We start from the raw sequence: 18771 nt of genomic DNA, 5'->3' as shown, positions 1-18771 counted from the left end.
ACAAATGGAACCCCAGATCTGGTCCCTATCTACGACTGCTATCAGATACAGATGCATGCTTACAATAATGATAATAATATCAATCAACAAGCATTTATGAAGTGCCTACTATGTGCCAAGCACAGTTCGAGGCTGTGAGAACAGAAAGAAAATCAAATTAGTCACTAATTTTAAGAAACTTAGTCTAACCACAGAGAAAACGGCACACACACAACACATACAAACCAGATACAAGGTAATTTGGAGTGGGAAGGCACTAGCAGCTGGTGCCACTAGGGAAGACATCATACGGAAAGGTGCTTTAGTTGCATACTGAAAGAGACCAGGATTGAAAGAGGTGGAGATGAGGAGGAAGTGCACTCCAGGCACAGGAAACATCTTGAAAAAGGCACAGAGATGAAAGATGGAAAGTTATGTATGAGGAACAGCAAAAAGGATGGTTTGGCTGGACCTTAGACTACATAGAGAATGATGTGTATGAAGGCTGAAAAGGTAGGTCAGGGCCAAGTTGTAATGAGTTTTAAATACCAGAGTGGTTTATATTTGCTCCCAGAAGTAATAGGAAGTGAATGGAATTTATTGAGTGTGTTTGTGTGGGGGGAGTGGGCTGGGGGTGGGGATGACATAGTCAGACTTGTGCTTTAGGAAATCACTGTGGCAGCTGTGTGGGAGATGGAATGGAGCTGGTAGAGACTCGAGGCACAGAGGTTAATTTGGAAACTAGCAACAGTCCAGGTGAGAGGTGATAAGGTCCTAAAGAGGGATGGTGACTATAGGAGTAGAGAAAAGGGGACATATGTGAGAGATGTTATGGAGCTAGAAACTACAAAATTTGGCAACTGATTAGATGGATGAAGTGAATAAGAATGAAAAGCCAAGAATGATGTCAAGGTCATTCAAACTGGGAGACTAGAAGGATGATAATGCCTTCCACAGAAATAGGGAAATTGGGGCAGGGGGAGCATCACAGAGAGAATGAGTCTTGTTTTAGATAAGTTATTACAGATACCTACAGAACATCCAAGTTGAAAAGTCCAACAGACAGGGAGGAAGAACTAGAACTTAGGAGTTATCAGTATAGAGATGATAATTAAGCCCATGAATACCGATGAGGTCACAAAGAGAATACAGAGATAGAAAAGCAGTTCTGGGATAGACCTCTGATACCATTAAAGGGTGTGCCATCCAGCAAAGAAGACTGAGAAGGAGAAGTCATAAAGGAAGAAAGAGAACTAAGAGAAAAGAATGTCATGAAAACCCAGAGAGAAAAGTATATCCAGGAGGCAATGGTGGTCAATAGTGTCAAAGGCTTCAGAGAAATCAAGAATGGTTAAGACTGAGAAAAGGTTGTTAGATTTGGTTATTAAGAGGTAGCAACAGTGAAATTTATTAGCAGTTTACAGTTAATAAAGTGCTTTACTCATTTTAATTCATTTGATTTTTCACAGTGACCTTGTGAAATAGGGGCTTGTTATCCCCATTTTACAGATAAAGAAATGGTTGGTTGGCTGTTGTCCTTCACTCTCAAAGAGGACCAAAATGACATCAATATGTTGAAGTCAGCATATGTCCAACTGTGGCTGATCAGACCAATGTGAGCTCTACCACAGGGTGGGCACAAATAGTCTACATGAACATTTGAAGTGGAGATATCTCTAAAAGAAAAGGAAATAGTTTGAGAGTGAAATGACTTGCCCAGAGTCATACAGCTACGAAGTATATGTGGTAGGATTTGAACTCAAGGTTTTCCTGACTTCAATTCCAGTGTTGTATCCACTGTACCACTTAGCCACTTACATAACAACCACAAAAATAATGGAATTTATATCATTTTGAAAATGCTCAGGTATTTCATTAATGTTTGTTAAATGAATAGATGGATGGATAGCTGTAGGATGGAAGCAATCCCCATTTCTGCCAGGGGTGTTTTCATTCTCAGATGAAGACAGTAGGAAAGACCATATTATTGCTTTCACACCAAAGGAGAGGGGCAGCTAGGTGGCCCAGTGGATAGAGCACTTTTCCTGGAGTCAGGAGGACCTAAGTTCAAATCCAGCTTCAGATGCTTACTAACTGTGTGACAGTGGGCAAGTCACTTAACCCGACTGCCTCAAAAAAAAAAAAAAGAATCCAAATCAAAGGAGAGGACCCTCCACATTTGCAGACTCCCAAACTCCTACCTTGTTGTTTCAAGCAGTACCTTTCCATAACCAAGCAGGCCCTGAACCCTCCCTTGTCTTGAGTCTTTGCTAATTTATGGAGATATCAAAACAACTTTTTTTTGTATTCTTACCATGAACTTTATCCATTTTTCAGTGTCACTCTGTCTGCTGTATGATAAATGAGTCTACTTTGGCTGAAGCTTTGAGTAATAGCTAACAAAAGAGAATGACTCAAACATTCCTGATGAACGTATTCGAGTTTGGTATTATCTCAGCTTTTCAAAGAAGGTTTTGTACTGGCTCTGATCACTTACTTAACACGACCTAAAATATATCAAATGAACTGCAACTGAAAGCCTTGAAATGAAGAATAAATCACCGACCCTCCTGAGTATCTCGTTTGTCAGTTCTGGTTTCTCCTTTTCAAAGAAGAATACTGTCAGTCAGGCCTAAAGTCTCACTAACATTTACCAGTTCAAATGCCAGCCTTAGTTTTTCCTTAATAGGAAGCTTAACAACTTTTCTCCAAACAAGCAGGTCCATCACTGCAGTGGGATGCTAGCAAAAGGTACTTGGGAGGTTTGCATGCAAATGCCTTAACCAGCACTACCTCTGGGGTCACCATCTAAGGCCTCTGTAACTGATAGCCATTTATACTTGCAAAGGACCCAGACCACCAAATAGGCTATAACTAACCTTATTGCTGTCCCATAAATTGATTCAATTCAACAAGTATTTATTAAATTCCTTCTCTGTGAACTAGAGTTCAAATTATGCCTCAGATACTTAGTAGCTATGTGACTCTGCGTAAATCACTTAACCTCTACTTGCCTCAGTTTTCTTAACTGCAAAATGGGGATAATAATAGCACCTAAGTCACAAGGTGTTGTGGGGATCAAATGAGACAGCATATTTAAAATGCTTTGCAAACCTTAAAGTGCTACATATAAATACTAACTATTATAGGACAGCTGGGTGATGCAGTGGACAGAACAGTGGACCTGGAGTCAGGAAGACTCATTTTCCTGAGTTCAAATCTGGTCTCAGACAATTACTAGCTGTATGACCCTGGGCAAGTCACTTTACCTGTTTGCCTCAGTTTCCTCATCTGTAAAATGAATTGGAAAAGGAAATGGCAAACCACTCTAGTATCTCTGCCAAGAAAACCCCAAATGGGTCAAAGAGTTGGACATGACTAAAATGACTGAATAACAACAATCATTAACTATTATTATTTACCAAGCTGAATCATCATTGAGATCTCTTGGCACTGGTGATCTGAGTGACTATTTTCTAACCCTCCCTGATATGTTACAGCAGAGCAAGGACTCTATGTGTGCACAGCCAGGGGAAACTCATGCTGGACTTGATACTTGTAGCATTCTCCAGTTAGCTAATACTTGCCTTTGTGTGAAAATCTCTCCCTTGTTAGTGACTCAGCTTATGTCCCCACAAAAGCAGGGACCACTAATGAGGTCCTTACTGGTCTACATATGAGTGATCGAAGTGAATAAGGAGCTTTGCTGAATTAGTCATGGGTATAAAGGTAGATTAATAATAGTTATTATAATGACTATAACAGCTAGCATTTTAAAGCATTTTAAGGTTTGCAAAGCACTTACAAATAATATTGCATTTAATCCTCTAACAGGAAGGTACTATAGAGGAGGAAACTGAGGTAGACAGGGGTTAAGTGACTTGCCCAGGGTCATGCAGTTAGTAAGAATTTGAGGCTGGATTTGAATCCAGGTTTTCCTGACTCTAAGTCTAGCACTTTGTCCATCATGTTCTAGATGCCTAGAAATAACTCATGCAGAGAAACAGATGCTGATGAGAATTGACCCTACATACTTCACGTTAGACTCCCTGACTCATTTAGGACACTGAGACATTCCCTTGTTTCCTGCTGCATCTACTAGCAAATGAGGGTTCCTAGAGAAAGCAGGCACCTTTCATGTTCCATAGTGGGAAGACTATTGATATAGTCAAACCTCCTCAGACAGTTCCTTCTGTCTGTTGCTGTCTCCTGTTTATCCTATGTGTATCTTGTCTGTACATAGGAGTTTACATGTTGTCTCTTCCATTAGATTAAGAGCCCTTTGAAAGCATGGACTATGTTTTGCCTTTCTTTGTACTCCCTGTGTTAAGCATGGTGTCTGGCACATACATGTTAGATGACTGACAATTATAGCAACCTAACAAACAGTTAAAAAAAATCATAAATGGACAGTGAGACTTGGATGAGAAAAGGGTGTTGCTTGTCGTCTTGTTGTTGTGATTTCCCAAGCAGGAGTCTTGTCACTTCTGAGTTCCTTGGGGAACCTTAAGTCAGTAATCAATGTAAAGAGAATACTTCCAGCTTGCCTTTTTTTCATCTCATTCCTATAAGGCAGAAGCAATTTTACTTCTAAAACTGCCTTCACTAGTTCATTCCCTTACTCCCCACACTTAAATGGCTCCCAGCTGTCTGCCAAATATAGTCCAAACTCTAGTTTGGCATTCAGGGCTTTCCACATGTTTGTTCTAAAACTTTTCAAAGAACTTCACAAAGTAGAAAGGAATCTCAGAAGCCACCTGGGCCAATCGGAAATGGGGCAGAAATCCTTCTCTGCCATTCTCCATGGGCAGCCAGCTTGAAGACTTTTATGGGAGAGCACATTACCTCATGAGGCAGCCGATCCCATCCTTTGCACAGGATTAATTGCAAGGGGGCTTTTTCCTATGTCAAATCTAAACTTGACTTTGTATAGATTTCTACTCATTGATTTTTAGGTCAGCTCCATATCCCCAATAAGCCTTTTCTTTAAACTTCTTTAGTTTCATTGGCTGTGAGGTCACACTGTTGACTCATATTGAACTTACAGGCCACAAATACTCCCAAATCTTTTTCACTGTTTTTTATACCGTTTCTTTAATTCTGAATAGTGCCTGCCACACAGAAGCCCCTTAATAAATGCCAGTTGAAGAAAAACCTAGAAAGACTTACATGAACTGATGCTAAGTTAAGTGAGCAGAACCAGGAGAACATTGCCTTCCCTCATCCCCACCACCCTCACATATACCTCTATGTGCAAGGTACCTTTTTTCTAGTCATTTCAAGGATGCCAGTGGAGTACATGACCTGTCCAATGGTTCTCCTCACTCTCACTATATGACTGGCCCATCTTCATTTCTGGTCACATAGCCCCTGGTGATATCTATATGCCACTCTTTCTACACAATTCTTTGTGGATTATATGCAGCAGTCAATTCACATCCACCATTTGCCTCTCCATTGCCCTTTGGGTAACTTATCATCTTAATTCTTTGGAGCCTGTGGTAATCTAAGATTTGGAATCATATAATGTCACTGGAAGAATCATGATGCAAAAAACATGGGCTTTTGCTTCAGGGAGAAATGTGGGGTCACTACAAGCACTGTACACTTTTCTAAAAACAATTCAGATGACTGTTCTGCTCTTCTTGCTCATTTTTGCACACACAACTCCTTCTCCATAGGTAGTATCCATCCATCTACTCATGGTACATAGGTTTTCTATCTAACTAGCAGTTCAACTTTGGACAATAGGCTTTCTTTACTCATTTGGTTTTTCCTCTGTGGATAATTTAGCTAAACTCTTTTGATTGTTTATAGATATTAACAAAGAGCTTCCGTAGTGATTTAGTTCTCAATGAAATCAGCATGATGCTATCTGCAAACAGGAACATCTGGAGGACCTCACCATCCATATGGAATCTTTCTTTGATTTGGATTCTATTCCCATGATAGTAGTGAGCAGAAATCTCTCTGTTTTATGCCTCCCTTGCTATTGATCAGCAGCTTACTGAACGAAATTATTCCTATTGTTTCATGTTCCATGGAATTTTGCATGAATTTTGCATATATATGCCAGGTACCTTGTTGGAAGACAGCCTTTCAGGTGGTAGTTTGCTCTACCAAAACAAATGCTTTTCTATTGTCAAAAAACAATAAGCAAAGGGCAGCTAGGTGGCGCAGTGGATAGAACACCGGCCCGGGAGTCAGGAGCACCTGAGTTCAAATACAACCTCAGACACTTGGCACTTACAGCCGTGTGGCCCTAGGCAAGTCATTTAACCCCATTGCCTAGCCAAAAAACCAAAAATAAAAACAAGTACAGCAAGATCTTATACTTTATACCCCCTTCAGACAGTTCCATGATTTTTTAAAAGTATGATCTGCTTTAGAATATTGTTTGTAAATACCTGCTTATTCTCTTTTCCAATATTCATCTGTGATACTTTGAGTAAACACATGGGTTAGTAGTCATTCATATTTTCTTGATCACTTTCATTTGTTTTTTAGATAGCAAGGGTTGTGATTTTTTTTCCTTCAAGCATCTGAAATCCTCTTCTTTTCCAGATATTTTGAGAATTGCTCTGTCAGCACCCTCAAAATTGAATCATCTCCAACATGGGCCTCCTCTGTGTATACTTGGTCCAATCCAGCTGCCCTTCTCATCTTTGCTTTCTTTAGTGACATTTCTACTGCCTCATGTAGTGTATTGATTGGGTGGAGTCCAAAGGAGGTGGTTCCATTGTTATTGATGGAGAAATGTGTTTGTAAAAAAATTCTTTAAAATATTTTCAGTTTTTCATCTTTCCCTCTCCTTGATTCAATTAAAAACGGAATTATTGAGCATCTACTATGTGGTGGGGATACAAAGGAGTAGAGGAGACTGAGACAAAGAAACTGTCTTTGAGAAGCTTATAATGCCCTAAGGACGATTTGGCTTACTTGGGTCTCTCGCCTAGCTTTTGGCAAACTTTTTTTTCTTGGTTTTATGAGGCAATGCTGCTCATAATCTTCCACTATCCTCCTCTAGAAGTTTTTAAACACTAGTTTATGTTCCAGACTCATGTTGCTCTTGATTACTCTGTCTTTCTTTCCACTTGGCAAGGATCATAGCATCACAGCCTCAGAACTTGAAAGGATGTTAGAGATCATCTGTTCTAATCCCCTAATTTTGCAGATCAGGAAAAGGGGGGAGGCAAAGGAAGGGAATAAAGAAATAAAGGAATTAGGAAAAGAAGGCCAAGAGAGTTTACGTTTTACTCAGTGGCAGCACAGGGTTTTGAATGAAGGTTTGCCTCCAATCCAGGAATATACTCACTGCACCATACTTGATCTAGCTTCCTGGCTTGGGAGGTTTCTAGGGTCTTTTGGTCTCTTTGTTGTAGCAATTGATTTGCTTCACTTAAATTTGCTCAGGAGGGGCAGCTAGGTAGCACAGTGGATAGATCACTGGCCCTGGAGTCAGGAGGATCTGAGTTCAAATCCAGCCTCAAACACATAACACTCACTAGCTGTGTGACCCTGGGCAAGTCACTTACTCCCATTGCCTAGCAAAAAAGGAAAGAAAAATAATTGCTTAGGAAATGGTGATTGTGTCAATTTCTGTTCTTTGATCCATTTCTCCTTTTACAATGACAACAGCTTGTTGAGTGGATCTGGTTGATATTCCATCAATTGCAAGCTACATTTAATTTTTACTTATTTCTTCTGAATTGGTATTGATCTTTGCTTTAGCAAGTACATGGTCTGAATACATGCACTGATTCAGAAACAACCCCCAAATCAGTAATCAGTCCATTTCCTGACTGTTAAAATATAATCAATTTCATGTTTTTGTGATATTATTTGATACTTGCCATATAAAGAGCCCTATTACTCTCTTCTCAAGGAAAGTATTCATTATATATATGGGGTTAGAGCTTCTGAATAGTCTATGAGCCTTTGGCCACACTTGTTTCTTACTTCTAAACTTTGTTTTCCAATTTTTAAAAAATCCTATGATCCTCTACGTTCATTTTAAAATTTGTCACCAAATATTATAGTACGCATTGATTTTATCAAATTCTTCATAGAATTTTCTCTATTTGTCAAGATATTGGTATATAAACAACAATTATTTTCATAGTGATCTTTATAAAAAGTTCCATGGATGCCTTCACATCACATTCCATTTCCAAATATGTCCTCTTTTCCTCCCTCCATGAAGTGAAACTTCCTTGGTAACAATAATTTTAAAAAAAAATTCAGCAAAACCAACCAACATTTTGACTATGTCTAACAGCATATGCAACATTCTATATCTATATCCAAACTATCTATCTATCTATCTATCTATCTATCTATCTATCTATCTATCTATCTATCCTCTACCTCCTTAACAAAGGGAGGGAAGTATTTGTTTTTTCCCAAACTCTTCTCTAGGGCCAAATCTGGTCATTATAAGTCTTGGTTCTGCTTACTTCACACTGCATCAGTTTATATAAATATTCCCACACTACTTTGAATTCTTTAGAGTTATTTTTCTTAGAGTGCAGTAATTTTTCATTACATTCAATTATCATTTGTCTAGCTATTACCCATTCAGTGAGCAAGTATGTCTTTTGTTTCTAATTCTTCACTACCACAAAAATGCTACAATTGATATTTTGGTATATTTTGGACATTTTTTCCTGTGTTTGGCATCCCTGGAGCGTATATGTCTAGCAGTTGGATCTCTGGGTCAAAGGGTATGGACGTTTTAGTTACTTTTTAGAAGTATCATTCTATATTATTTTCCTTAATGTTTTGACCAATTCATAGCTTTACCTGCAGCCTCTCCAGTGTTTTCTATTTCTACCTTTTGTCTTTGTCAATTTGTCAATTTTGAGGTGACAACTTAGTGTTGTCTTGATTTGAATTTCTCTTATTATTTGTGTTTTGGAGCAACCTTTCATATGGTTGTTAAGATTATTATAGTTTGCATTTCTTCTTTTGGGAATTATTTATTTGCATCCTTTGACTCATCGTGGTCTTTTTTGTTTTAACCAATTCTTATTGTGAGCCTTATAATATGATTTTATTCCATGAAATGATGCTGAAGTTTCTTTTGCTTATGATAATACCAACTCCTTTATTTGACTCTCTAAGGAGAACCCACATGCCATTCTTCCATTTACCTGCATCATCATTTTGTCTTCTGGTTTCATTTATTTAGAAAAGACTGATATATCCCAGAGGTGATATATCCCAGCCTCACCAGTCCCTGTCTCACACCATATACCCCATATAATGGTCCTAGAGTTCTAAGAGCCTCCTTTCTTTCCCCTCACCCCACCCAATATAGCCATAAGAAACTCTTTGAAAAGTTAGCTTTAGCTTACCTCGAGCTTTAGCCTTCCTGACACTATTCCAACAAGACTGTACTGAAGTCTGGATTCATCCTGTTACCTATCTTTGCTTCCATCTCCTGTGCATGTTTTTTTTTTTTACTTTTATATTTTTATTTCTTTAGAAAACTTTTGTTATAAACTTAAACCATAAACAAAACAAGTATCCAAGTAAATATAAAAAATGAGTAAAATTTCACATAAAACCTTTAACTGAACGAATGACCAAATATCAAGCAAAAAAGAATGCATTTTGTTCAATGTCCCTGTCCAAGTTAACTGAGGTTGTACTACTTTTATCTTTTACTCTTGGAAGAAAAAAATCACAGACTTTATCAAATGAGATAACTGTGCATGTCTTTTAAAAATCTTCCACATTCTTCAAGGGTCAGCTCCAACGTTTTCTCCTCCAGGAAGTTTCCTTGGTTCATCCCAGACAGGAAATGTTCTTTTCCTTCTTTGACTTCTAATATACTTTTTAACCTTGCCTTTGCAGTCCTTCAATTTGACAAACATGTCTATTTCTCACTAGGCATGGATGAAATGAAACAGTCCCTGCCCTAAGGAGCTTATTATGGCTTACTAATAGGATATAACATGTACACAGAGAAGTAAGCACGGGGTAAAAACAAAAGTAATCTTAGGATGGAGAGAGCACTCTGTACCCGGGAAGGGAAGGTTCAGAAGGCCTGGAGTGAGATATGGTACCTGAGCTGAGCCCTGAAGGAAGCTAGGAATTCCAGGAGAGAGAGGTGAGGAAGGAGAACCTTCTAGACATTGGGGCCAAAGGTACAGACTTGGAGATGGAATGCCATGTACTAGGAACAGTGGGTAGGTCAGTTTTTTTCTGGAAGAAGGGAGATTCAAAAATAAGAATGGAAAGGAAAATAGGAACTAGATTGTGGAGTGCTTTAAATGGCAGGCTGAAGATTTTGTGTTTTATCTAAGTTTGTCGTCTTCTTCTATTTTGTGTTCTACTTACTTGTCTCCCCTATTCTTGGGATTTGACTTTGCTTTCCTCCTTCCTCCTTATCTTTTTTTCTTTCCTTCCTTCTTTCCCTTCCTTTCTCTTCCTTTCTTTCTCTTTCTTTTTTCTTTCCTTCTTTCTTTTCTCCTTCCTTACCTCCTACCCTTCCTCCCTCCCTCCCTTCTTTTTTCTTTTCTTTCTTTGTATTTTTTAAATTTCTTTTTTTATTCTGGACTTAACAAACATCAAATAAAATGAGCATTTTCATATATGAAGTAGAACAGAAAAAGATGATAGTACATGAAACTGTAGATCTCTTTACGTAAGCTTGTTTTCCCTTTTAAGTATATCATAAACTCCATATATCACTTACTTTGTGTCTGGATCTCATCTCCCTTAGTAGACATGAAAGTTCCCTGAGGACAGGGACAGTGTCATTGTTTTATCACTGTATCCCCAGATCCAAGCTCAGTGCCTTGCACATATGTAACAGATTTAGATACTTAATAAATTCTTGTCAAATTTAATCATGTTATTTATCTTTGTATCCTCTTTGCCAAACATCAGTTCTTTTATATAGGAAACACTTAATATACATTGTTGAATCAAATTACCATCAGCCTATCTCCTGTTTTCAAAAAGGACTCCTTTCAATGGAGAGCTGCAGCTACCTGGCACCATGCCTTGGTTACTGTGGTTTCTAAGCCAAGGTAGCATGAGGGCTGGGTGGGGAGATAGGAGGTGGCCTTTTCATCCCAAGTCCCTGTTTTCAAATGTTAACTTTCTCAGGACATTACACCTGAATGCTATAATATAAGCATCGCCTTAGCTTGGAAATAATTTGTTTCTTTTCCAACTCAGACAAGTCTTTTTTTTAGCCCTTTGGAGAGGTCTGATAGTATTGGAAAGGGCTGGACTCCACTGGGTCCACTAAGTACATGTAGTATTGTATATCCCTAGGGACAGTGAAAGGCTTAATGCTTCACATTTTAGGAAACGCTTGAGTTGCAGTTGCTATGAAAACCAGAACTGTGAAATCCCAACCAACAGTTATTAAAAACTCGGCTACAACTTTGCTCCTCTCTTTCCTCCCTTTTTCTTTTGTTTCTCCTGCCTCTTGTTCTTGGAATCACAGGATTTTAAGCTAGAAGAGACCTTAGAAGGCAACTAGAGGAACTTTCTCACTTTACAGAATGGGAAACTGAGACCCAGAAAAGTGGAGTGACTTACCCCCCAAAACAGGCTTAAGTAAGCAGCAAAACTAAGATTTTACCTTAAGTCTTGAGTGTTTCCAAATTCAGTGCATTTTTTTGGTGTAACCGTTCTGTATCATATTTTGCTTCTTTTGAAACAGACTTTTATTGCTGTCCTTGGTTTTTACATCACCCAGATTTGTTTCCTATATCCTTTTTTCCCTGACAGAGAGCTATTTCTTATAACAACGAATTTTTGAAAAAGAAAAATAGGAGAAAAAAAAGAAAAAATGAATCAAATCTCCTCATTATATTGAAAAAAAATCTGGTTTATATTCAGAATCATCACCTTTTCCCTATGTAGCACAGAAATTATAGACAGCTTGACTTCTGATTGTTTTCCATCAGTCACCCCACAAACATTTTCATCTATCATGGGCTAGATCCAATGTTTTCAAGGAATCAGGACAGGGTCTCCTCCTAGGAGAGAAGTAAAACCTTTTTTGTGTGTGCCACAGACCCGCTCTGGCAGTCTAGTTTGAAGCTCACGGTTCCCTTCTTAGAATCCTGTTTGTTTCCTACACTCATAATTGAAAGAAAAGCTAGATTTCACTCAAAGGTCAGTGAAAATATAATGCGATTTTTCCCTGTACAAATTCCCCTGAAATCTATCCACAAATGACTCCAAGTTAAGAAGCCCTTATCGATCTAAAGAAATTAAGATGACAAAAGCCATCCCACCCTCCTCACTCCAAAAGACCCGTGTCTTTTACGGCCTGAGTTTGTTGGGCGTGCTCTTTGAATGAGTGAAAAGGCATGTATGAGGGACAGCCAGGTGACACAGCATATAGAGCTCCAGCCTTGGAGCTAGGAGGACCTGAGTTCAAATCTGACCTCAGACACTTGACATTTACTAGGCAAGTCACTTAACCTTGATTGCCTCACCAAAAAAAAGTTAAAAACAACCCCACAAAAACAAAAACGAAAAGGTATGTATGAAGTATACACCATGTCTTGGACACTCTGCTAAGTACTGTGGATATAAATACCAGCAAGGAGGTGGTCTTTGGGCATAGATAATACAAGAGAACACAGTTCCACATCTGACAATAACAACATACAGAACTGAAAACTCACAGTCGACATTCCACTTGATGCTCCTTGGGGGCAGTTTAAGTGTTTCATTGATCTTTTCCAGCACAGTCTGTAGCTTTTGCTTCTGGGCAATCTCAGACTGGGTGACCTCGGCAACATTCAACTTCTCACTCTCGAGTTTCTCTGGAGTGACAAGGGAAGAAAAGGACAGATTTTTTTCCCCTTTTTCCCCCCGTGCTAAACAAAGTTCCTTGGCCAGACCCCTACACCCATCCTTTTCTGGCCTAGCAAGTTGACATGCAAGGGCCAGGATGGCTGCCACAGTTTAAATCCTGGACTTAAACAGAACTCATCTCTACAACACCCCTGATAAATAGGCATCCAGTCTTTGCTTGAAGAGTCCCATTGAGGCAGCCCTTTCTCCTTTGGGATAACTCTAGTGGTCAGGAATTTTTCTCTTACATTGAACTTCAATATTTGCAATTCCTTTAACCAATCCACATGGCATAGAGTCCTGTCTTCAGTTTTGGCTGCTACATTTTAAGAAGGATGATGACAAAGTGGGGTGTGTGCGTAGGAGCTTGGCCAGTTGGGTGAATGAACTGGAATTAGGAATGTTTAATGTGGAGAAAAGACCTCCAGGGTTCCCAGTAACTGTCCTCAAATATTTCATGGCTGCTCTGTGGATGGGGAATTATACTTGCTCAGGTTGGCCCCAAAGGGACCAATCACTGCAGATTTACAGGAAGGTAAATTTTGGCTGAATGTAGGGGAAAACTTCTAACAAAGCCACACAACAATGCAAGGGGAGTATTTCTGTCGGTAGTGAGCTTCTCGTCATAAGAGATCTTCTAGAGATGACTTAAGGTTCTCTTGCAAAGATACCATAGTGGAAATTCCTGCTTCAGAAAGAGGTTTGTTTTTTTTTTAAATAGTAAATATGCTATATGATATTTGAGGCAGAGTCTAATAATGATCCAACCAATTGGATGAATAAATCAATGGGTGTGTTTTTTGTTATTAAATCAGATACTTACTAGTTATTTATATTTAAATAGCACCCTACAGTTGTAAAATACTTTTATGTACCTTATCTCATTTAATGCATACAAGAACCCCAGGAGGTAGAGATAAAACTATTCTACAAATGAATAAACTAAGACAGTCAAGAGTCAAATCCTGATCTTTTTAACATCTTGTCCCTAAGTCTTGCACCAGTCCGTCCTTGCCCCCTAGATTCCTCCTAAGTCAAATGGACTTTGAAATCAATTTACAGCTGAGGCATTCATTTGTTCATTCATTCATTCATTCATGCAGCATACCTTTTTCTGTTTTGGACAGAAACCCTGAGGGTCTTCCCCTCCCTGATTTTTTTTTTTTGGACTAGGTAAAAGTGGTCATTCTTTGCCTCATTTCTTAATCACTGAATTGGCATTGCCTCAGTAAACTGAGACCTGAGAAAGACCTTAGTTTAAAAAGGCCAAGGACTCCCAACGCATCCGGGGCCACACCTCGTTGTTCTGATCTGTATCTTGCCACTGGACAAAGTTGGCTCCAGAGGAGAGAGAGAGAGAGAGAGAGAGAGAGAGAGAGAGAGAGAGGCTGGTGACTTTGAGCAGCCCTGCCTTACTCAATCCAATTCACTTGAAAGTCATGACATCACATTCTCGATGTCATGGTCAAAGCACTCTTCTTAGCATTGTGGAGGATACAAAGATAAACATACTCTCTGACCTTATGGAGTTCATAATCTAATTGAGAAATGTAAAAATAACTAGAACTCAGAATAGAATGCAAAAATACAGTCAGAGAGGCAGAACAAGCACTATGGAAGTCTAAATAAGGGTGGTAGCATCTCTGGCTGGGAAAGATGAAGAAAGCTTCGAGATGGAATCTCAGAGCTAGGAAGGACCTCAGGGACCATCCTGCCTAAACCCTACCAACTGAGACACCACTCTACAACCTACCTATAGTTCTGATCACCCAACATATGCTTTATGCCCTCCAATGATGGGAAACATGTATACTCCAAAGCCACCCTGTCTGTAGCTTTAACTGGTAAGGAGGTTTTTTTTCTTTATATTGAGCTGAAATCTGCCTCACTACATTTTTCGCCCATCATCTAACTTTGATTTGACCTGAGTCAGCAGTACGTTTTTAGGATCATAGATTAAGAACAAGAATGGACCTTGCAGGTTGTAAGAGGCCCAGAGAGGTGAAGGGAACTGTCCAAAGTCATACAAGTAGTAAATCATGGTGCTAGGATTTGAATCCAGGACATCTGACTACAAATCCAGGGCTCTTTCCCCTATATTACACTATCTCAGCCCTCCAAGCATTTTCCTCTTACCAAAAAGCTTCTGCAGGACTTGTCCATCATACATATCTTCAGCCAAGTCTTTCACAATTATCCTTTCTCCAACCAGAACATCATTAATCCAGTCAATTAATACCTACAAAGAAGCAGGAGAAGACAGAAGTTAAGAACTATGTTTCTAAGTTATAATGAAGATACAAGTGATTTTCACATTTTGAAAATAATGTTTAAGAATAGAAAATACATTTTAAAAAATTAGGGTTAGGGTTACAGAAAAGAAGTATGGCAGAATGGATAGGGAGCTGGCCTTGAAGTCAAAGATCTGAGTTCAAGTCTCACCTTTGACACATACTGGCTGAGTAGCTCTGGGCAAGTCTCAACCTCTCAGTGCTCTAGGTGAGTCTCTAAGACTATAAATTGCAGAGAAAGTGCCATCTTACATTGAATAGAGCATTTGCTCACTCAGAATTCGCTACAACAGTCAAATCACAATTCTAGTCACTATCCCTATCACCTTTCAAGAAAAATATGGCAAAATAGTCAATGAGGCCCAGTTGCTACCACGGTAGCTGTCTGGAAGCAGAGTGGGCTTGAAATATATGTTGCTTTTGAATGGGAGTCCTGGAATGGGACAAAGGTGGTGTTATTTTTTTTTCACTCTGTGGTAAGGCAACTTCTAAGCCATAGTGGTAGTGGATGGGGTGACAGTGAAGTGAACCTCTCCCACTTTCTACCATGTACCCCTTTCCAGCTCTGAACTCTTGTTCTTACTCTTGCTTCCTTCTCTTATCTCTTCTTCTATATCCTTTGTTTTTCTTCTGTTTACTTTCCTCTTTCCTTAACTCCAGCCTGCCAGGAGCCCCCATCGGTGTTGCTCACTTTCAGGTCTAAAGTTGCTGACACCTGCTTCTGACTCTCCCCAGTACTCCTTGGTTCTCTAATGGCAGCAGCAAATTGGAAGTAAGGTGACAGAGGCCCATAAAGTGATACAAAAACTATGGTGGAGCACAAAATGGGGTATGGGGAGCAGCAATTCCAGAGATTCTCTTATTAATGATTATTTTCACCAGGTTCTTAGATATCCTCACTTAACAAGAAGATACAGGGGAAGAATAATAAGACATAATGGCAGTGTAGCCCAGTGGAATAGGCACTGGTTTTGGATTCAATGAACCTGGGTTCAAATTATGCTTTTGTCACTTATTACCTGTGTGACCTTAGACAAGTCACTTAACTCTATGGGCCTAAGTTTATCTAGAAAATGAGGCAGTTGGACTGGATACCTCCAAAATCCCTTCTAGCTCTAAACCTACAATCCTATGAACTGGTATTTTAGAGTAATTTTTATCATATGTAGGGAGAAAAATTCTGTTTAGAAGTCATTTATTTATTTTTTTAATATTTTGATGATGGGAGCTAGACATTTCATAGCAATTGCTTTTAAATGTCAATGTTTCTTACATGTAAAATTGAAATCAGTGACTCAGCCAGACACTAGAGTCCAGGTTCCCACTTTGTTACTGAGCCAGTCAGGGTGTGGGGGTGTCTTCTTTACATTCTTCCTCTGACCTGCCAGAATCTCATTCTTAAGCCAAATGTATGTTAGCATCCTGGTATCTTGAAATCTATTTTCTTTCTAGATTGGAAAGACCTTGCCATACATCTGATTCACTCAAAGCCCTTAGTCCAATAATCTTATACAGATTTAGGACACAGGACCATAGCTGACTATGTCACAAATATGTACATATATGTATATGTTAACAAATGTGTACTTTTCCATTGCTACCAGGCAGGGTTTGCTGACAGGTCAGGACACCAATTTAGAACTCCTCTGATGGGAGAATACCACATGCTGAATCACCCCAAACTCGTTCTAGGGTTTCTCAGAGGTTTCTGGGACAAGTCCCAAACTACCCCATCCCAATAGTGAAGCTCTCTAAGGTTTGATAGGACCCAAAAGATCAGTTCCAAGCTGTTTCCCCCAGGCTGCTGGAACACCATCACCATGGAGGCAGGGAGTCCTGAAGCATGACTGGTCAGTGAACCCAGCATTGAATTCAAGAATTGAGAGATTCTGGTGCCTAGGATGCCCTGTGTCCTCATGTCTATTTCTGGCCCCAGTTTTTTTTCCCTCCTTGAGATAATTGAAGTGACCATCTGAGATGGGCTCAGGTAGGCTACAGGATGAGGAGAGAAAGTCAGCTGTCCTCCATCACCTCCTCAGATCGCCATCCCACAGTGAGCTAGCTCTCCTTCCATTGTGCCCCCAGAGCACAACCATGCCAGACCTCTCACACAGCCCTTAGTACCCATTGCCTCATATTGTTAGTTACCTTTTTATATGCTTATGTCTTCTCTCCTCAACTGGACTATAAGTTTCTAGAAGACTGGGACCATGTCTTATTTATCTTTGTGTCCCATACAGTGTCTTTTTTTTCCTTTCTAATTCTTTGATTGCAACATTATAAGGAACTCTGGGTACATAAACTCTCTTCATTACTGCAGATAAATTACTTGTCTATAACTTAGTCTTAGACACTTCCCCTTGCTTCTTTGTAGAAATGGGTGACCATGGGTATTGCATATAATGTCCAGCCTTTTTGATACATTGGTTAGTTTTGTAAATTTTTTCTTTCTTTCTTTCTCTTTAAAAAAAAATCTTTATTGAAATGGATGGGTTGTTCACATTTCAGTGTGAAATGTGGGTCATGCATAACCAAAAAAACATTCAATAACATTTTATTTCGAAGTCCTTTTTCTACCCCCCAAAATAGTATAGTTTGAAGCATGTAGAGGTCATACGATTTACCCAAGGCCACTTAGCTACGACAGGTCAGAGGCAAAATGTGAACCCAAGTCTTGCTGACTCCAAGGCTAGACATCTATCCCCATCCACACTGCTTCCAGGGCATTACACTTGTTGGTTGATTGAAGGATAGAAGAACTTCCCTAGATATAGTCCTACAAAGAGCTGTCATGGACTCTCCTGTTACCTTCATCAGTTCCTGCAGTTTAGGGTCATTCCGTGAATTTGGATCCACCATTGTCCGGACTTCATTCTCCTCTTTAATAAAAGAAAAAAATAATTTATTGCCAAGTAGGATGTTTGAGGGTTTTTCCAATGTGGTATAATAAAAGACTTACCTAGCATGGTGTCCTCAGGATCCAGCTCAAAGGGGATTGGGCTGAGAGGTAAATTAATGGCATTCATCCCTTCTTCCTGAAGGTCAGACACTGGAAAAATTAAAAAGACATGTCACCTTTTAGCTGGCTGCCTATACTAACAGCTTTTCCCCAGTGAATACCTTGGTGTTTGGTAGATGAAAGGGCTAAGGGGGAGATCCAAGGTGATCTATCATATCATTGAGAGATGAAATAATAATAACTGACATTTACTTAGCACTTTAGGACCCTAGGATCAGAGATTTAGAGCTAGAAAGGGCTCTAGGGGTTATCTAGTCCAACTGCCCAAACAAGTTAAGTGATTTGGCTAAGCTAAGTGCTTTATCACATAGCTACTAAGTGGAATAAGTCAGGTATGGCAACTCCCAAGCTCAGCACTTTTTTTTCACTCTGTGCTGCTGTGTTGCTTCAAATCATTACAACAACCTTGAGAGATGGGTGTTATTGTTACACACATTTTACAGAAGGAAAACTGAAGCTTAGAGCAGCTAAGTGACTTGTTCAGTGTCATCCAGCTAATAAGAGTGAGAGGTAAGACTTGAATCCAGGTATTTGAACACCAAGTCCAGAATTCTGTCCTCTATCATGTTACTTTTCTAATTCTGAAATCCTCTAGTCCAAAATCTGCATTATATAGGTTTGTTTGTTTTTGTACACATAAGAAAACTGAGG

General features: G+C 39.3%; 1 protein-coding gene across 2 annotated transcripts in view; it reads right to left on the bottom strand.

Annotated features, from left to right (window-relative positions):
- The window catches only part of PARVA (parvin alpha), a 167063-nt gene that overhangs the window by 45255 nt on the left and 103037 nt on the right, over positions 1-18771 (bottom strand). For both annotated transcript variants that reach the window (XM_021001912.2, XM_021001913.2), the window contains 4 exons: positions 18061-18150; positions 17910-17980; positions 14947-15049; positions 12639-12779 (listed from right to left, as the gene is read on the bottom strand). In XM_021001912.2, the coding sequence (XP_020857571.1) occupies positions 12639-12779; positions 14947-15049; positions 17910-17980; positions 18061-18150 (405 nt within the window). The remainder of the gene's footprint in view (positions 1-12638; positions 12780-14946; positions 15050-17909; positions 17981-18060; positions 18151-18771) is intronic.

This window comes from Phascolarctos cinereus, unplaced genomic scaffold (assembly GCF_003287225.1).
Source record: "Phascolarctos cinereus isolate Bilbo 61053 unplaced genomic scaffold, phaCin_HiC Scaffold_9;HRSCAF=440, whole genome shotgun sequence".
NCBI classification, from domain to species: domain Eukaryota; kingdom Metazoa; phylum Chordata; class Mammalia; order Diprotodontia; family Phascolarctidae; genus Phascolarctos; species Phascolarctos cinereus.
Note: the sequence above shows the minus strand (reverse complement) of the source record. Positions and strands in the feature narration are given on the sequence as shown.